Source organism: Mustela putorius, unplaced genomic scaffold (assembly GCF_011764305.1).
Source record: "Mustela putorius furo isolate JIRA1106 unplaced genomic scaffold, ASM1176430v1.1 tig00003863_pilon_pilon_pilon, whole genome shotgun sequence".
NCBI classification, from domain to species: domain Eukaryota; kingdom Metazoa; phylum Chordata; class Mammalia; order Carnivora; family Mustelidae; genus Mustela; species Mustela putorius.
Window position 1 is genome coordinate 26270870 of NW_025422015.1, and position 20662 is coordinate 26291531.

Genomic DNA, 20662 nt, shown 5'->3' on the forward strand with positions numbered 1-20662 from the left:
ACAGGATTTGACAATCAATTTTAAACAGACAAATGAAAAAAAAACTAATAAATGGATAAACAAAGGAATAACAAATGTTGACTGTGTTTCTAAGTGGGGAGATGAGGAACAAAATGATGTAATTGACTGAGATACAGGGATTCAGAAATATCCAATTAGAAGGGCAGGGGCCTGAAGGAGGGAAAAAAGTAGGTAAAAATGACTATATTGAGGTCCTAAGGGCTGGACTTGTCTTTTCTCCTTTTTTATCCCAAAGAGATAGCCCAGGACTATGCATATTGATGCGTTCATAATAAATCATATAGAACAAATAAATCCCTTAGTTTTATAAAAAATAAACCCATCCAAAATCAAGAACTGAGACTTATAGAAATTTGGTGCCCTCACAAGAAAGGATCACCTAGCCTTGGTGGCACTCTTCAGAGGTTTTTTGATTTCACTAAAACATAAAATTTATGGACAGAAATAAAGGGGAGCAAAAGTTAAGACCAAACATCAGGATCATGAATAGCAGGCTAGGGAGTTTACTGTGAAGATAACAAGGAAACATTACGGTTTTGAAAGATGGAATTTTAGGGAATGTTCATACATTATAGGAATTCAGAAAACAAAGTTGGGGGGATTCTTCTAACCCAGCATTTCAGCCATCGCACCTGAGTATGCATGAATTTAGGTGTGGAATCTGAGTGCTTTCCAAAGCCAGAGAGCCAAATGCTGGAGCTAAGCTTAGTTTCTTACGGCATCAATATCCAATTACATTTTCCAGAGTTTGAGATCCCTGATGTTCAATTCTGGTGACAGTCACTGGGGAGACAGGACCTGTGAAGTCAGTCAGGAAAACTGCCCAGAGTAGGAGCAAAGACACCTGCCAAATATTCCTCTGGCTTTCTGCCCACCTCACTAGATAAAACATATTTTCCTATGGTCCATTATAAATAATCACTCTTGGGATGCCTGGGTGGCTCAGTTGGTTAAGCAACTGAAACTGCCTTTGGCTTAGGTCATGATTCTGGAGCCCCTGGATTGAGTCCCACATTGGGCTCCCTGATCACCGGGAGGCTGCTTCTTTCTCTGATCTCTCCCATCTCATGCTCTCTCTCTCTCTCTCTTTCTCAAATAAATTCTTAAATAAAAACAATCACTCTACATTGAGACTACAGAACCAAAACCTTTTGTTACAAAAGAGACACAACATAGCTCATTTTGCTTCATACCCCGGACAGGCATGCTGGTTTGGACACCGTACCACCAGAAAGTGCACTGATCAATTTTTATTAGGGAGCTGATTTCAGGAACCTAATTCGTTATTCTTTTTTTTTTTTTTTAAAAGACTTTATTTATTTATTTAACAGAGAGAGAGAGAGAGAGAGAGAGAGAGAGAGAGATTACAAATAGGCAGAGAGAGAAGATGAAGCAGGCTCCCCACAGAACAGAGAGCCTGATGTGGGGCTCTATCCCTGGACTCTGAGATCATGACCTGAGCCGAAGGCAGAGGCTTTAACCCACTGAACCATCCAGGCGCCCCTCATTATTCTATATCTAACAAAAATACTAATTATAGATGGTGAAATAGCAAAATAGGAATGGTCTTTTTAAAATCATTTAACAGAATGTTTTGGCAGTCCTCTCCCTTCTCCAAAGTTTTGCTTTTCAGTTTCAGTTATCTGTGGAGACCATATTTTGGGAGCAAACGAGCCTCCTAACATAGTGACAGAAGGTCTATTGTAGCCTAATGTTTATGTTATTCGCCTCACTTTATCTCATCATGTAGACATTTTGTCATCTTACATCATCACGAGAAGAAGGCAGGAGCATAGAGTAAAATAAAATATTTTGAGGGAGAGCACATTTACATCACTTTTATTACAGTATGTCGTTATATTTGTTCTATTTTATTATTAGTTATTGCTGTTCAACTTCTTCCTGTGCCTAATTTACAAATTTTAACATAGGTAGGTATGTGTAGAAAAAAAAAACAGTACATATAGGGTTTGGTACCATCCCTGGTTTCAGGCATCCACTTGGGGGGTTTTGGAATGTGTTCCCTGAAGATAAGGAGGGACAAATGTATATTACTACAAGTCTCTATTTTTAGTTTCTTTTAGTTTATAAGGACCATTAGAGGAGCCATGAGCTTAGATTTTATTTTTAGATTTGATAGCATTTTTGTTCAGTCTTTAAAATGGCTTATTTAGCAGCCTTTTCCCTCAGCATCTATTTTCCCGTGGATGGGCTCACACATGGATATTTAAAGGAAAGGACCTTAATGATCCACCAATTCACCTTATCAGCCAGTAAGAATACTGAAATCCATAATAGAGATTTCCCTAATTTACATGCTTTTATTGTCACACACCAAGGAAATTATACTAATAGGAGGAACTTCACAGGAGATAAATAGGGATCGTGGTCACAAAGGAAAGGCCATGGACTGTAGTAAAACAGAACAAATATGCCCCTTTCAGAAATTTGAGATTGAGTTCTGCTCAAATTTACTAGCTTTGTGACACTATACAAATCACTTAACATCTTTAAGCTTGACCTATAAAACGAGAATGGTAAAACCTGCTCACCCATTTCAGGGGGGTATTGAAAAACTCAAATGAGACAATGTTCATAAACTGTGCAAAATTATATTGATATGTTATAGTTAACAGTGGGCGTAAGTGATACTTGACCAACTAGGGCCAGACTGGAATCTAATCATTCCCAAGAACAGACTAGGAATACATTTGATGAGAAAACTGACAAGTGTATTTGACGAGAATATGTGTAACTGGTTTGTTGTTTTAAACTGTGCCCTGATATGAGTCATGTTAGACTAGGGTAACAGGTTGTAGTTAACTTTTTAGATTTGGATCTCATGAAGTAAGGAAATAAGGAGTCTGTGAAGTAAGTGTTGATCCAGTGAGCAGATAATTCTCTTTGAAATGACCATTAATTAAACAAATAAGAATCAGATTGCCAGAAGAGCCACAGAACGCATCTCTGGAAGGCCATCCTGCGAACCGATCTGCTCTGTGGCCTTTGGTGTTACAGAATGGCCAAGGGAGTTGTTTCTACTCTCGGGGCCACTACAAAAAGACTACAGTCAGCTACCTACTTCCCTGGACTCTTTTTTCCTTAAGTAATTTGAGGGGATTATGCTGCATACACTACTCACCAAAATCTTCCTACCTACTAAAACATGTTGTTTTACTTACCTACTAAACACGTGCTCTTTCTCTAATATTTTCTATTGACACAAATGGCATCAAACCATTCCCAAAGCTAAGATTCTAGAAGCCCCACTCACCCTCAACTCCAACCACTCCTCCCTATGGAGTCTACATCTTTAGCTCAGAGAGCTCCCATCTTTCCACTTCCCACCAGGACTACTGCTACCGTTTAGCAATTAGAGCGATCTTTTAGGAACAATCGTTAAGATTTTATCAGGCCCCTGCTTTAAAAATGGCTTAAAGGCTTCTCACTGCTCTTCCCAAGTAACCACTTCTGCCAGCTCAGTTTACTCTCTCTCAACCTCATTTCTTGTCTAAGGAGCCATTTGTAGTACCCTCTCAGGTGCAGAGAGAACTCCCCCTCATTTAAACCTCCCGCACTGTCTTCTTGATGAAAAGCAGAGCTTAATGAGAAAGCTGTCCTTTGAGTCAGAAGATCTGGGTATACTCTTATGTCTACCATTGCTGGCTGCTGCCACTTTGGTCAGTTGCTTAATGGTTTGGGGCCTCAGTTTCTTCATTTTTAAAACAGTTAAAATATGTTGTGAGGTTTACAAGAGATAATACCCATAAAAGCACCTGGCTTTCACAAGTTAGTACTAACATACAGAAAAGAACTAGAACGTGCTATTTCCAAGGCTCTGAATTCTGGCAACTGACCTCTTTAAAGCTATCAGTTGATGTTAGGAAAGGTCATCAACAAACTTACATAAGAAATCCAAAAACATGTTGATATGTGTTGGCCAAAGTGGTGCCTTAAGCAGTCTGGAAGCTATGTCCCATGTCCTATGTTAAGGGGTGACCATGAGAGGTTTGAAAAATGCCTCCATGAGATGGACAAAAATGCACTATTTTTAAACACACAATATTTTAGTATTTGTTTGGTAAAAGTAATTCCAGTTAATGAACTAGCATGGAAAGTTCAACTATAGAAATTAGTCAATGTGCTGAAAAGGGAAATTTGCTCAGCCAAACTATGTCATTCCCTTACAAGCTTTACCTAACAATGCCAACTACGTTTATAGTATGCATAGCATACTTCCTATGATTGTCACAGACGTCATGCTGAACGATGACTCTTATCCATTGGTCATAAATTTTCAGACAAGATAATACTGGGAGGCCCAATAAATTCCAGTGTTTTCTGTTGATCTTCCTTCCACCTTCCTGCCTCATCCTCACGTGCTGTCTGGTATCCTTGTTTTCCAGAGAAAAATCTGGGTGTGCATTGGCTCATTTGTAAACCTTCTCATTAATTTCCAATTCTGTTTAAACAAGCCTTAAAAAGAAATGTTATACAACTTAGAAAGAATATCTAACAGCTCTGATTAATCTTCAGCCGAATAATGTTTAATTCTTTCTTTAAATTTTAAATTTTTCTTTAAATTAATGTTTAATTCTCTTTCTTTAAGCATTGTGACATGCCACAAAGGTAGGTTTGATGTGTGTTGTGCTGACTTAATCTTAGCACATACTAAATGTTCAGTAAATCACTGCTGAATGAATTTATGCTGTTTTAATTAGGACCAAGTTTAATTTCAATTTTTCCTCATATTTTTCTCCCAAAAGAATTTTGTTTTCACTTGTTGGCTTTAAAAAAATAATCATGTAAAAAACTCCATGAAAGTATAAAGAAAAACTCACACTTCTGAATTGAGGCCCTAACTCCACATTCTTGAAGTTCTGACTGACAACTATCTAAGGATACAGCATGCTACAAGAAGGAAAAGGAAGAGCTCTTTGATTTTCCTGGTGGCGGGGGGTGGGGGGGCTGGGGGTGACTCTGAGATCAGTCTCTTGGTTTCGGATAAGTAAAAGATCAGGACTCTCATTTTATAGTGGGAGCAATGCAATCATAGACTAAATAAATGGTATTTATTTAGTACACAGCAGAATGTTATTAGAAATATACAGCAGAATGTTATTAGAAATCAAACCATCTGCCCCCTAACATGGGATTTTTTGAACTATAGTCCAAACTTCAGAAGATCTGGATCCGAAAAAGGCAATCAGAAAGATGTTATTCTTCTGCAATTAAGTTTATGAAATTTCCATTTCTTCTCCCTTAAATTTCTTTCATTATTTTCTTTGCTAAATTGTGGATAAATTTGGGATTCAAATGGGATTCAGGTGAAGACTCAGCAGTGAGTGATTGTCATTACACATTTGAAGCAAAACAGGAAAAGTAAAATCTCATTGTAGATATTTTAGTAGCATTATTTACATAGCATCTTTTTTCTAGAGTGCTTTTCCACAGGGGGGAAAAATCCCATGTAAAAAAAAAAAAATCCTATTCCTATGAAGAAAGGAAACAGCATATACTAATGAGAAATCTGAGATAGTGACAACAATAAATAAAGGAAGTGAATTAAAATTCAAAGCTTTTTAGATTTTAGTGTAGGCTCTAAATCATCAAAAGTAGGGAGAAATAATAACTAGTCAAAAGAATATGCACCTTTTCTAGTCAGTATCATAGTATTCATTAATAGTATATAAATAACGTAAAATTCAGTCAATGAAGCCTCTGAAGCTTTCAATTACTTAGCTATGTTATCCCCTAGTACATAGAAATACCTGAAAATACTATGCAAACAGGAAAGGGCAGAGTGGAACATGAGGCGGTGGGGGGGCTCTGACCCCTTGAGCCTAGGGTAGCAACCTATTTTAACAAGTGATATTTGATGTAAGCACCAGAGCCTAGCCATTACTCCTCTTCATAGTCTTTAAATAATAATAGAGAAACTAGAGCGTATATAAGACAGGATCTCAGATGTATTACTTTATTTGGGAGGGGACATGGAGAAATAGGTAAGAACAGCTTTTGAACATGTTGATAAAGAGAGCTGTAATCACTGATCCCCCATCTTTTTAAACCATGAGAATACCAGTAGCAAATTCTTATTATTTTTAGCTTAAATTAACTCATTTCCCCTATATTCTGTGCAAATGAAACCACATCTCTATAGTGATAAGTTAAAATAAAATTTTGCAATTCACATTTGGTACAGTTAATGTAATTCCTGTCTTGATTCTTTTACCCTTAGTCTTTTCCAGTATATTGGAATCTGTACATCAGACAGCATAAAGCCTGCTGTTGCAAACATTAATAAGATCTATCATTTAGGAGCAGCTACTTACACTTTGTTTAGTTTCTAATGGAAAGGATTTCTCTAAATATTTACACCAGAACAGTTGTCAGAATGAATCCTGCAAACTTGCTGGCATACTCCCAGGAGCAGGGAACTGGCACGGGGGAAGGGAGATTCCTGGTCCCTGGTCCTATAATTTTAAGCAGTCCTAGAATTTCAGGGAGCCACTGATAGAATATGAAGGGTTTGTATTAACAAAAAGGTACTTCAGTGTGTAGCTCAATTCAAGTCAAGTATTTCAACAGCCACTGTTGTTTATTCTTCTTGTAAAAATGACTCTCCATTTGCTTCAGATTTAAAGGGATTATTTAGGTTTCAGCGACCCAGCAAATAAATTGTGTATGAGAAAAGAAATGTGTACACGAAGTGTGAAGAAACACCAAAGTTGTTTTGTTCAATGGCTCCCAAGGTGCTTAATATATAGAAATGACTTGTTGCTCCCATGAGCTGCTGAGTAAGAGTTAACATGCAAGACTTAGACAAGAGAGAACTGAAATCTGCCAAGATAAATGCTGCAGTTTTATAAATTAACTCAGCTGTCTATTTATTTTTTTCTTTGGAAGATTCTAAAATTAAGACTGTTCAACTCATCTTCGTATTGGTTTGGAATTTGGAGAGTATTTGAAAAAGTGATTTGGGGCTAGGAAGGGTAGAGAAAACATCCTGCACTGGAAAATCTTGGCAAGTATCATCTGAAACGTGTTCTTACCTGATGAACGGTAGCACTTGTGCCCCTCAGCCTTTTAAGAGGTTTGGTTAAAAACTATTACATAAAGCTTTCTGGGATTAAAAAGCTCTCCATTATAGTATGGGCAATATATTAAAGTCGGAGGCAGTTTTAATGAATTTCTGAAATGTCAGTGAGATGTCCACATGGGTGCTGAAAATGGCCGTGGTAGCCTGAAATGGCTGGGAGCTCCTTCTTCTAGAACTCTCCTTTAGTCTATGAGAAATTAAACTTTGAGGTATGCACACAGAATGCTCACAAGTCTGAAAACACACATGAATCAGGGCTGGGTCCGGGAAGCGCATGCTGGGTGGAATGGCACATGCTACTGATTATTGATACTAGGGTCAAGTATGCATCGACATGATCCTGCAAGTGTAAATGGCTTCCAAGGGAATCCCATTGATTTATGTTTACAGCTTGGATCTGCATCAAGCTCTGAACAGAACTGGAAAGCTGGGTGGATGTCTTGGAAATGTGCTATAGGAAAGAGAGATTGCCCTTTCTTTGTAGAAGGGGCTTAAGAGTTATGAGGATGACAGGAAGTGACCGGGTAAATGAAGGGCAGAGGAGCTGGAGATGCCACCTGTGGGCTTTTTCTCTTGTTACCAAACAGTAATGAAGGTCCATTTGGACTTAGATCAACAAATATGTCATAAATTGGAAAAGCATGACTGAATTCTGTAAGAAACAAATCTTCAGCAGCTCAGTATGTGCTCACATAGTTTGTGGCCAAGCAGCATTTGTCTGTATCTTTTGTATTTCCTGGCAGAAACGACATGCCACCAAAAAGTAGTGACACAAGTAAATATAGGCTACAGTCTTTTTTTTTTTTTTTAAGATTTTACTTATTTATTTGAGAGAGAGAGAGAGAGAGAGCATGAGCAGGGGGCAGGGGCAGAGGGAGAAGTAGGCTCCCCACTGAGCAGTGAGTACAATGAGACAGTAAGACAGGGGGGGCTTGATTCCAATCCTGACCCGCGCAGCAGATGCTTAATTGCTTAACTGACGGAGCCACCCAGGCACCCCTAAAGGTTATAGTCTTGCTGCTAAGTCTTTAAAAAATAGAATCTTCTTTTTTTAGTCTGTCTCATGGTCAAATTCAAGACCAAAGAAAATCAAAAATATAGTGCCACTAAACTGGTGATACCATATCGACTGCTGGTCATTGTAACTCTTCAGTGTGCACAGCGCAGGAGGTCAGGGTTTGTTAGCCAAATGTTACCTGGAGATTACTAGTTGCCCCAGAAGGCTGGTCAGAAAAAAAAACCTGCCTGCCTGCCTCTCTGTGGACTTAAGATAAACAATATCACCCAGCCATATGTTTAAACAAAAAGAGCCACTGACCCAAAGTCATAGGAATATTGAAATATACTGAAATTATTCTGCATTATCTACCACATTTAAGGGCAGTGAACAGTGGGATCCATCACATGAGGTAGACAGCGTATCTTTTCTGGATGTCTGAGGCAATGCCAGTAGTTTCCAAGGCGGACTTGCACTTAGGTTATTAAGCACAGATGGCATTTGTGCTGTATGAATATATTCCTATAAAAAGGTTTAACAATCTTCTAATTTCTAACATATTCAAAGTTTAAAATTAGAGCACCACTTACTGATAACTTCTCCTTAGCTACTTACAGCATCATGTTTCTAAATGGTATTCTTTTCAGTACAAGAAATCCTAAGTGCACTCTTGGCCCTTTCTGAGCTCTGGAGGTTTTAGAACCCCTGTCCTGGAAATGTACTACAATTTTCTTATTTCCAAATGTTACTTCATCTGAACTGACTTTAGGATGTTTACAGGGGATCTCTTCCCTTCCCATCCTAATCAGACACTTCTTTTACAAAGCCTTAGACTAAACTCCTGAGGTTCTTTTTATCTACTGAGGGAGGGAGGAGAGAACTTGCAACTGGAGACAGCAGGAATTTTGCACGTGTGCATTTGCCCCCCTGCAGGCAGACAAAGTGGTTGTTAAGATGATGGTGACATGATCTGTGCATGTATAGGGGCATATTTTGATCTCTTGCCTGCTTAAGGTGAATAATCTATTGAAGAAAAAAATTGGTGGAAAAGCATTGTTTTCTGGTGGATTTCCTGCTCTCCATAACTCATGATTGCTCCCAATCCTTAGGGACAAGTAACTAGGTCTGACCACGGGGCAGTGGCTCAAGTGTGCTGTGATGACCCTCCTCCCCAGGAGCCTGGCTTTCCTCAGTCTAATTACTTTTGGCAATTGTGGTTATTGGGATTTGGCCTAGTGACTCACTAGAACCCGAATTCTCCCAAGGAGCCCCCTTAACAAGCAGAATTAAGTCTGACAGGAAGCCCAGACTTCCACTTTGCTTTTACATGGAGACTTCCCTGGTTTATGACAAGGTTTGGAAATCCTTCATGGACTAGGAAAGAATAATAAATGAGACGTGATGAAGATAACCACCCAAAGGAGAGCACATTAGGAGAGGAGTAAAAGCAGTAAGTTCACAAATAAACAACCCACCACAAAACTTAACCCACTGAGATGGAGTTAAAACTACGTTATTTATAGTAGTTTTACCGATCAACAGTAGTCAATCTGGAGTTAGTCAGGAATCGTAGAAACTATAAAAGAAAAGAATGTTTATTTCTTGTTAGGCAGTTTTCTAACCATGACGTGTTTTCTGAAGACAAAGAGTACTCTGGGGCACATTACCAATCATCTGGTAAGACCTGAGAACAGTTGTTTATCATTAAGTAGCTTTGAAAAAAATTTTGGTATGGCTGATACCCCATCTTTTATCCATTTAGTGCCTCACTCAGCCACGGGAGGATTCAGCAGCAAGCACATCCCCCTCTGGTTGCCCCTCGCCCAGTCGCACTGTTCTTATCCTAGGAAGTCAGTGTCTGTTAAACTCAGTATCATGTCTTACTGTGTGCACTTTGTTTGCTCTCTTTTCTTAGACTCTCTGGCTGAGACAATTCCCTATCAGACAATCTTGTCTGCACTGGTCAGTGCCACAAGTTTAACAATACTCTACTGATAAACAATACGAGGTTATCAGACTACTTTATATTTTAAACCACTATCTGCTCAGATGATGTTATATCTCATCTCTTACCACACCCCACACAAGTCCATTTTGTTTGTCTAACCCCCATGAAACTGGAATTGTTTTTAACAGTTGCCCAGCTGTAATAGTTATTCTTGAATTAAGGGTCCAATAGTAGTTCTCAGTCTTGGGTGCAAAATCATCAGGACTGCCTAGGAAAACACAAATGTGCAAGCCACATCCCCAGAGATTGTTTCATTTGGTCAAGGGTGGAGTCTGTCTTTTTGGTTGGTGTGTGTGTGTGTGTTTATATTTTTTGTTTTAAAGATCCCCAGGTGATTCTAATTTGAAATCAGGGTTGAAAATTACTGTACCAAGGCCTATAAATAAAGAATTTGGAGTGGAGGTTACTTTTAATACTCATGGTAAAAGTAATATAAATAGCAGATTCTATGAAGCACCATAAAGATGACTTTTCTGGAAAACAAAAAACTAGCCAGTGAAATATCTATTGTGGTTGTAAATTACATAGAAGGATTTTGATATTTAACTGTGAAATTATAGACTTTGCCACATCCTCATGCCTAAGTTAATCTTCTCTTGGATATGCACAAGGCAGATGAAAAGAATAGTCTTGCAGTATTTCATATAAAATGTGCTATTCTATTGCTCCTAAGGAAGAAAATCAGCAACTTCTTATGTTTAAAAACCATCAATAGGGTAAATTTAAGGAAAGAGAGCAAAGGGGTAGAAAAAAAAGAAAGAGAAATGGGAGAATGTACTAGAATACCAGAAGTAACCTCTGTAGTAAATGTTTGAGAAACACTTGTGGTTGATTAAATGAGGAGGAAGAAAGAATGAGCAAAGAGAGAGTAAGGGAAAGAAAAGGTGAGGTGGGGTTTGAGAAAATGAACTTACGACTGCCCTAAGTACTAATCCCAGTAGTTGAGGAGATGTGAAGAAATCAGAGAAGGACACAGGCTTGGAAGCCTAACCTGGGCTGAAATCCCAGGCCCAGCACGTCTTTGTTGAGTGACCTCAGGTGACTAACATGGGGCTACTGACACCATCCTTACAGGGTAAGTCTGAGGACTAGATGAGATAAACTTCTGCGAAAACATCAAGTACAGGATCTAGCCCTCACAGGTGATTTAAAACATGGCAGCTATTTAAATAATAACCAGTATCTCAACATTCACTTTGACAAATAAATATAAATGAGGAGTAAAATAACATATATATGAATATAACAGTGGCTCTGAGAACCATGAAACTACAGTTTGCCGGGAGGCACTTACACACACTTTGGCATAAAAGTTTTGTCTCTTTCTTATCAGTGAAATGTGACTTCTTTTTTTTTTTCTGTTTTTTGAAATCATGAATATAAATTTTGTTATATTCTTTTTTTTAAATTTTTTATTTTTTGTAAACATATATTTTTATCCCCAGGGGTACAGGTCTGTGAATCACCAGGTTTACACACTTCACAGCACTCACCAAAGCACATACCCTCCCCAATGTCCATAATCCCACCCTGTGACTTCTACTGCCTTTCCTTTTATGACACCCTTTGTCATGATTACTATGTTCATACCTGTGCGGTCCCTTTGTATAGAAAAAAGAACATAATGATGAGAAACTACGTTCTTTCTTTTTTCTTACCAACTTATCAAGCATATGTTAAAAAAACAGTGTTCTAAAATAAGCATCTCACAAATTCTGTTATTTTATATTGTGTGGTGGTGGTTTGTATTATGTGGTTATAAAATGGGGGCTGCTTTACCACTTACTCTCAAGAATGTGCTTTGTATTGGGGTATAATTATAAATATGCTTACTAGCTAGTTTTCTGAGGCCAGATTTTAGGAATGAATATAGTGTACTGGATTATTGTGCATTCATCCTAGAAAGATGTTTTAAGGTAACTGAATCTAATCCCATGCCAGTGCAAAGTGCTCAGAAGACAACTAGGAGGATAAACACACTAGAAAATATTACCTGCTTCTGATGAGGAAGGCCAAAATTGAATTGGAGAAGAAAGAGGACGTGGGGCCTCGGTGTTACTAGGGCTGGATAATTACTCAGTGGGGATGTTGCAGAGGTAATACGGATTACCTCTGTACAGTATATACACTGTACAGAATATATACACTGTACAGATGGACTGGATTCCTTCAAGTGCCATCCCATCCTCAGAACCTCTCATTGTAAGAGAGCACACTTTGTAGAGAAATCTGCTTGAAAGGAGAATGCCACTGTTATGAGTACATGCTAGATCCAAATGGAATGATTAGGGGCCAGTCTCATATAATACAAAGAGTACTACAAAAATGAGAGGCTTCAGTTGAGATTGGTACATTAGACTCTTTAAAATAGACAAAGTAACTTAATGTAATTAATCTTATTTTGGTACTACCAGTAAGAGTCTCAATGTCAGCTATGAAAACACTTTTAATAATAATAAATATGGCACCACTAGATTTTATCTCATGCATTCAACTATCTCCCTTATATGACTCCTAAATACTTATCTTCAGCCCCGATACTATGAGATTTTGAATCTGACTTACTAGATGCTGGCCCTCAAAGTAAAGATAGCTCAAAAGAAAAATAAGTTTCTACCAAGTCTGCTTCCCTAACTTCCCATCTTTTTATTTCCATTGTTTTTGCATTCACCCAGATCTGAGTCCTTACACTAAAAAATCAGGTGCTAAATATGACTCCGTCTCTTTTCCCTTCATATCCAATTAGTTGCCAAGACCTAGACACTTGATCCATATAAATACTTGAATCCATATAAATCACTTGCTCTATATACTCCCTTGCTCAATCAATCTCTGTTATTATCACACAGGTCCTTATTATCTTAAACCTGGGTCATCACAGTTGCTGCTTCCACCCTAGTACAGGCCACTTCTGACAGCCTGTCAGGTGTATGTGGAGGGGTCTTACAGCTTCTCTCTAGCTGGATTCCAAACCAGCTTCCTGAGACTCCAAGCCCAAGGACAAGATGCACCTGCTTAAAGACTGAGTATGCTCATTGTGCAATGGCTATGGTTTTGGGGCACTAGATATTGTGAAAAATGAGAAATATCATAATTAATTCCATCTTTACTTTGATAAAGCTCTTATTAATTAATCTTTATATATATTTCCTTATAATAAAGGAATATTTGTATTTTCTTGCATTCTCAATCTTTATCCACTAAACTTAGTTGAAAAAGAAAATTAAATTTAGAAGAACTGTTTAACTATGACTAAGTCACAGTCGTGACATATGTTCTCAGATCAAAAGACGGTAAGTTGAAGAGACAGGAATCTACTTTTTCCCAACAGACACTGGGGATTCTCCCTCAATGGCACCTTAAGTCTCAGTTTCTACCATGAACTTTTGATGCTTGCTACTCATCAAATTCTTAAAGGTCAGATGAAGCCCTAAAATAAGGTAGTGTTTTGAAGACTGGATTAGATTCTTGCATGAGGCATGACAACAGTTAAAAGCTATTAAATATATATGTAATTGGGCAATCATATTCTTTAGTACCATTGAATTTTCTCTATAAAACTTCCAGAAGAATTTTAGTGGCAGCAGATGGTAACTAGGTCCCTCGCCAAGATTACAAATAAGGCAGAAAAGCTTTTATCGGATAAGAGGCACCTGTAACCATATTTTTAAAAATGAATTTTTGAAATTATTCAAATGTGAAAAAAGTAGGTAATTTGCTTAAAATTTCATCTTGTTGAAAACTCTCTAGAGCAGAAAATGGGATTTCATAGCATTCAATGGCATTTAGACAGTAAGCATCCTCAGCACCCCCACAATCCTTGAGAATGGAACATTCCACTCTTTTCAGTATTGCTGGATAAGTACTTTAAGCAGAATGCTAGTAATACTCCTGAATGGAAAGATCTGGTGGACAGGATTAAATAGAAAAAAAATGGTCAGTAAATTCTTGCAGATGTGTATTTTATGCTTTACATATTTTGTTAAGGTGTAACTGCAAAGCATTTCAAACTTACTAGGTTATCCAACATATGGTAAATTTAAGATAATCCAATCATTTTAAACCTGAAGAAAACATTCACAATTAAGAAAGTAACCCACATTTTTCCTCAAAATTAAAAGGAAGGTGAAAAAAGAAACCTATATAATTTATGATGCAACACTTCTCAAATGCTCATTCTCCAAAGCATGCCAATGTACCATGCACTGTTCAGAGAAGAAATAGTTCTAACCAAGTAAAACACGTAATTTCAACACACTGTCTTGCATGATCCTTTCCATGCTCTCAGAACTGAATGATGTTTTCCTAATGGTAACCAAAGTTGCTTCTTACATTTCATGAAATATAATACCCACTCTGATGGCATTTCAAGAATTCACTACTTGGAAAAGGATTTTTGGGGGGTGGGATGAGTGGATAGCGGGGAAGTAGGAAAAAGGGTTAGGACAACATCGAGAATGAAACATTTAGATAAAGCGGGGAAAGATGATTTAAGAAATCACTATACGTAAAACAGTCTTATTTTTTGATACCTCATTCTTAAAATTGCAGGAAGACCATTTGGTCTTAACTCTATTTAGGGTTCTGACAATCCCACACGATATTCCACCAACATTACATAGACTTTAAAAGAACAACTGCATTAAAAAAAAAAAAAGATTAACCATGTAATTGGAAAATATTCTTTAGATATTTAATAGTAATCCAGAGATCTCTGTCCAGATTTAAATATTTTAAAATGATCCAGCGACTAATAAATTTGTTTTGTAGTATGGTGGTATGTATGGTTTCCCCATAACTTGAAAATCAAATCTAACTACATGTAATTTCTAGTCATTGCTTTCTGGGGACCTAATTTGTGGAATATTAAATTCTGGGTAAATATTTAATGAAGGAGTGATTTTATCAAAAGCTATCTACCTGTAAGTTGAAATACTGTTCATTTTTCATGTTTAGAGGAACAATGAAATGATGACATTAAGTCAGTTTCACACTCATTCTTATATTCTTAGTTACTTTACGTAGAGTAATTGAGGATTAAAAAGACAATATTTAAAAATTATCATCCTTAATGTTCTAAGTAAAATCCTTCTATTGAAGTAATAAGGAATTAAAATAGTATAACAGGATATGTTAAAAAAAATTGAGGTGTAATAGTAAATATATTAGAATTTACAATTGTTTATATTTAGATATTGCCATTACTGCCTAAGAGTGTAAATGCAGTACAAACATTACAAGATATGTGATTCATACAAACATCACATGATATGTTGCAGAATATTCTTTTTCCAGCAAATTTTACTCCTATCTTCTATCTATTAATGTTTCTTTCAAAAACAAAATACACTGGTAACTGAAGTAGACAGGTGAGAAAATGCACTGTAGGCAATTTCCAAACCATACTTCCATTCAAAATTAAATATTACAAAATGTGAAGGAGAATGAAAGATTTTTTATCCTATAGTTAACTTGATATTTACCATAATTGGCAGTGCAATTACCAAGAGTGTATCAGAATCTCAAAGAATGGCTCAATGTCTGAAACAATGTCCAGCAATGACAATATATTCCAAAAGGATGGTTTTATTTTATTACCATTAAAATTATTTCCCTTATTTTCTTACTCCTTTATTTCAGTCATTTTTATGAAGGATTTTTAGAAGTTTCACAGATTGTGCAATGACAGCTTTGTAATTGCAATGCACACAATGGCTTTTTAAAACTTGCATGTATCTAGAACCCAGATAATTAAAACCCAATTAATAGATGGCATCAGATAAAAAGGATACTACAAAGACATCTGATGTTTCTAACAATAATCTTCTGGAATAATATGATCCTACAATGTCTTCAGAATAACTGAATAATATCATTATATTTAGCAAGCTGCACTATTACTATTCATTATTGCTGTTATTACCAGATATTTAATTTTTTGACATTGGTCACTAATATATAATAATATAAGTATCACTTCAAAAATTTCCAGTCAACCACAACAGCTTATTTTTCAAACAAAGTGGATAAATGATGGTCTGAAGACATCAGACTTATTATTATTACTTAACATTCCCGACATCTTCTCTCTGATGGATCAGCAGGTAGTGTAAGCAGCAGGAGACAAGTTCTACCTACTAGCTGTATGGCTTTAATTAAGTTACTTAGCCTCTGTTATTCGGATTCTTCCTCTGCAAAATGGGAATATAAATACCCGCTCTTCAAGTTACTATTTAGGGGTCTGAAGGTATAACTCAAGGGAAATTCAGTGCAATGGTAAGGTACTGTGGTTATTATCATTATGGCAAGTATGACATTTACTTTTATTAGCAGATAGCCTGGAATTCAGAACCTGACTACTAAGTTGCAAAGACTGACCTGGAAGAGAGTTAAAAACTGGATTTGGGGGTTCTTGATTCAACACTGTACTTAAAGCCAAACTTTGCTTCTGAAAATACTGCTGGTTGGGGAATTTTGAATAAGGGTTGCATTTCATTTTTATCTTAAATAAGTTCAAATTAGTCATTTCTAGGAGCTATATTTGAATCCAAATAGGTAAAAAGTTATTGTGTATTTACTCACCCATAACTCCACAGATAATTTTTAAGGTGCAACATTTATGTTTAAAATGCTCTAAGAGGGGCACCTTGGTGGCTCAGTTGGTTAAACCTCTGCCTTCGGCTCAGGTCATGATCTCAGGGTTCTGGGATCGAGCCCCGCATCGGGCTCTCTGCTCAGCAGGGAGTCTGCTTCCTCCTCTCTCTCTACCTGCCTCTCTGCCTACTTGTGATCTCTATCTGTCAAATAAATAAATAAATAATCTTTAAAATGCTCTAAGATCACTAGTTTTCACAAAGTATAGACAAATGGTATAGAAGTTGTTTCAGGAAAACAGGACAATAGTAATGTGGCTTTTGCCACATCTGAGGATTAGCCATGATTCCCTAGACTTGACAATACTGAACACCACAAACAAATTACTTTTTTTTTTTTTGCAAGAAACATTTCTACTAAAACATTCAAGAGACCACTTTAAAAAATTTTGAAAAAACAGTTCTTACACCTTAATTTTCTACCTCTTGTATTTTAGAAGTTTAGGAAAGTGAAGCTATTTAACTACAGGCCAAAGGGAGGTACTCTTAAATGTTCACTTTAGTTGTCTCTTTTAGGAAAAAGTAAAGACAACTGTTTTCTGAAATACCTTGACTACTACTTTACCTTTCATTAATTTTTTTTTCCTAGACCTCATTGGAGGACAAAGTTCTTATACGTTTCTTTCAGAAATTTCCAAAAGACAAGTATGTGCACATGCAATTTGGCCTTGAGTTTCTGGACATTTAACAAAGATCTCTCCTTCCCATTCTCCAAAAACCAAACTGCACCTGCCAAGAGCCTAGTCTGTCTCCTCGAAGGACGCAAGGGGTCGCCCCTCTCCCAGGATTGTACCAGCAAACCCAGCCGCAAAGGCGACTCAAGGGCGAAGCAGCAAGGAGCGTCCATCCCTTGCTAAGGGAGCTCTCTCCCAGCCCCACTCCCACAGAATAATTGGAATTTCAACCCAGCGCCACGCACTCCCTCCCTCACCCCCACTATACAATCAGAGGGCGCCTCTGTCTTGGCCTTGAGACAGGTGGAAAAGCAGTTCGCCTTTTGACTGCGATTTCTCTGGAGTATGAAACTAGAGGTGGGCCATCCCGCTGGTCCCCGCAGCCTTGGGGCAGCATCACCGGGCAGCTGGGGCTGGTGGGAACGAAGGGATGGCCAGGTTTCTTTCGCGTGTCTTCCTTCAAAAACAGGGGCCCCCAACTACAATCGGGGGGCACCTCTACACTGTTGCTCAGGATCCTGCCCCCCTCCCCTGAATTCTGTAGCTACTGGCCCTGGGGTCCTCAGTGGGGTGAAGAAGTAGTGTGTCAGAGCAATGCAAAGCAGGAGATTGCCCTTGGACTCACTCGGCATCCTTCTCCCCACCGACGTGAGATGAAGTGTCCGCGGGCCCGCGAGGTGAGGAGGCAGGGACCACCAAGGCGCAAGGGCAAGGCTTAAGCCCCAGGCCGCCCCTTCGGTGAGGCGGCCTCTCGCCTTGAGTGAAAGGGTGGATGGAGGAGTTACGAAGAACACAAACCATTCAGAAGCCAAGAATAATAAATCGGATGCCCTGACATGTTTAGCCTGGGCCCTCCTGCCCCCTGCTACGCGGTCCCAGGGATGGTGAGACCCAGCAGGAGCCCCTGGCACTTGGGCCCAGCTACGTTTTTTTAAAGGCAGTTTTCAGGTGAACCAGACTTTGTGTGCCAGAGGCTAATGACACAAAGGGAGCTTTCGGGGACCCTCACGTCCAGGGACAGGGCAGAGACAAACAGCGGCGGAGAAGCGATTGCTAAATCTCCATCTCACTCAAGCCTGGGCTGTGTCCCCGCAGCTGCACCCGCGCCAGCCCGGAGGGGCTTAGCCCGCCGGCGCTCCAAGACTGGGTTCGCGCGCGGGACCCGTGGCTTCCAAGCGTCACTGGCTCCCCCGCGGCGGAGGTCTGGGGGGCTATGGGAGTAGCCTCGTTCTCTGTGCCCCGCAAACTCCGGGAAGAGTTCTCCCTCCCTGACCCCACCAGCGCCCCCCGAATCGGAACCAGGGTCGCCCCCAGCCCTGCTACTGGCGAACAAGGCTGCCCACGCTGGCACAGACCCCAGCGCGCCAGGCACCCCGGGAGCAGGGAAAGGTGCCATTCTCGTCCCGTCTGTCTCCGAATCTCTAGAGGACGCCACCTTTCAGAGAGACCAACCCGGGGTTGAGGGTGCCCTGGGGTACCCACCCATTTAATCCCAGCTAGGGCACTGTTTTCAGGGCGACTTCGCAAGCCAACCTTCCAAGTAACAGGAGACACGAAGCAGTGAGGAGGCGAGCCTGAGCGCTTACGGGGGAACCCCACCCTCACTCTGTGTCTGCCCCAGGAGACCCTTGAAAGAGCCTGAGACGGTGCAAGCGCTCACGCGTGACAGGCAAGATCGTTAACTGGAAACTGGGCATCTCCGGCTCCCAGTGGAGGGTTCGGCGGTCCTTTGACCCTCCCCGCAGTGGGATCGCGAGCGGCTCTGCAAGCGCGTAGACACGCGAACCCTGAGCGCCCCGCGTGCCCTCCTGCTCCATCCGTGCGTGGTTGCGAGTAGCAGCCGCGCAGGCGCTCGCTCGCTGGCTCCCCGGCCGGCCCGCGGGCAGTTAGCAACCCGAGCGAGGTGTTCCTGAGCGAGGCAGCCACGCGAGGTGAACCGGCGCCGCGGCCGCTCCTCCCCCCGGCTCTTCGTCAGCGCTCGGGGACATCTCGCGGGCCGGGTGTCTAGGATGCCAGGGGCTCCAGCCTCCCGTCCCAGTCACGGAAGGAAAGCACAAATAGCTAGAGCTAGTCTAACGAAAACCGGAACGCTTTCTCGAACCTTAAGTAACGAGGGGGCGGGAGCCACGTTAACGGCCGGTCCGCCCGCTTTGGCACCCGCGAGGATGCGGAGGAAGAGAAGGGCGCGCAGAGGCAGGCGTGAAAGACGCGTTGGATCTCGGAGGCGTGGGGTGCAGGGAGGGAGGACCGCCGACGCCGGGAGCCGACGCAGGACCGGCCGAGAGACCCTACAGGTGAACGCGGCGGGAGGGAGCAAACGTGTAGAAAAAACCCTGCACTTACTTCTTCGCTGGCGCCTTCCCCTGGAGGCGTTTTGGCTGCCGATGTATTCCATAAAGTTCAGAATGATAAAAAACCAAGAAATCAGTCGCAAGTGCATAGTAACCCAGTAATGTTTCCTTTCCTTTCTTCCTTTTCTTTTGTTAATTATATTAAATGTTCTAGAAATATAGGTAAGTGTTAGGCGTATAGAGAGGGAGACCCCAAGCAGCGGACAACTTCTCCACTCAGATCCGATAGGCGTGCCGGGATGGCAAACGAAGAAGCGGGTCGGGTGCAGGGAAACCAACTACTGTATTTTCAAATTGCCCTCAAGCGCGGCCGTTCCGCAGGGGTGGCTGTCAACACCGCGAGCGAGGGTTCCACGAGCAGCGAGCGGCCTCGCAGGGGCGGCCGCAGGTAGCATGGTGAGGGGCGGCGGCGGGCGGGATCCGGGCGGGCGGGTACTGGCGGCGGCGGCCCCTGGGATTCAGAGGTTGCGGCGGCTTCGGCGACCACGGCGGGGGCCCGGGGATCGTAGGGGAGCGGGCGCCGTCGGCACCGCGGCCATGGCCAAGGGGTTGGCGGAGAGACCCCGAGCTGCTTCTGCTGTTCGCGAGTAGGAGCCGCTCCAGTGGTGGAAGGAGGGAGGGAGGGAGGGAAGGACGGGACGAGGGAGGGGGAAGGGGGGATGGCTGCGGGGGGCGGGGGGAGCTCGGGGGCGGGGAAGGAAACTGCTGGAGCAACAACCCTGAGCGACCTCAATAACTTTCAATTTCAAGAGGGAAAGAGGGAGCTGGAAAAGTACAGGCGTTGCGATTTGGCAGACGGACGGGAAGAGGCGCCTAAGGGGTCCCGGGTCTGCGACGGAGCATCTCTGGACACTGC

The 20662-nt window shown here is 40.8% G+C and overlaps 1 protein-coding gene across 1 annotated transcript in view; it reads right to left on the minus strand.

Annotated features, from left to right (window-relative positions):
* The window catches only part of RSPO3 (R-spondin 3), an 88427-nt gene extending 68021 nt beyond the window's left edge, over positions 1 to 20406 (minus strand). The window contains exon 1 of the mRNA XM_004740151.3: positions 19799 to 20406. Coding sequence (XP_004740208.1) covers positions 19799 to 19895 — 97 coding nt within the window. The 5' untranslated portion in view covers positions 19896 to 20406. The remainder of the gene's footprint in view (positions 1 to 19798) is intronic.
* Between the last annotated feature and the right edge of the window lie 256 nt (positions 20407 to 20662).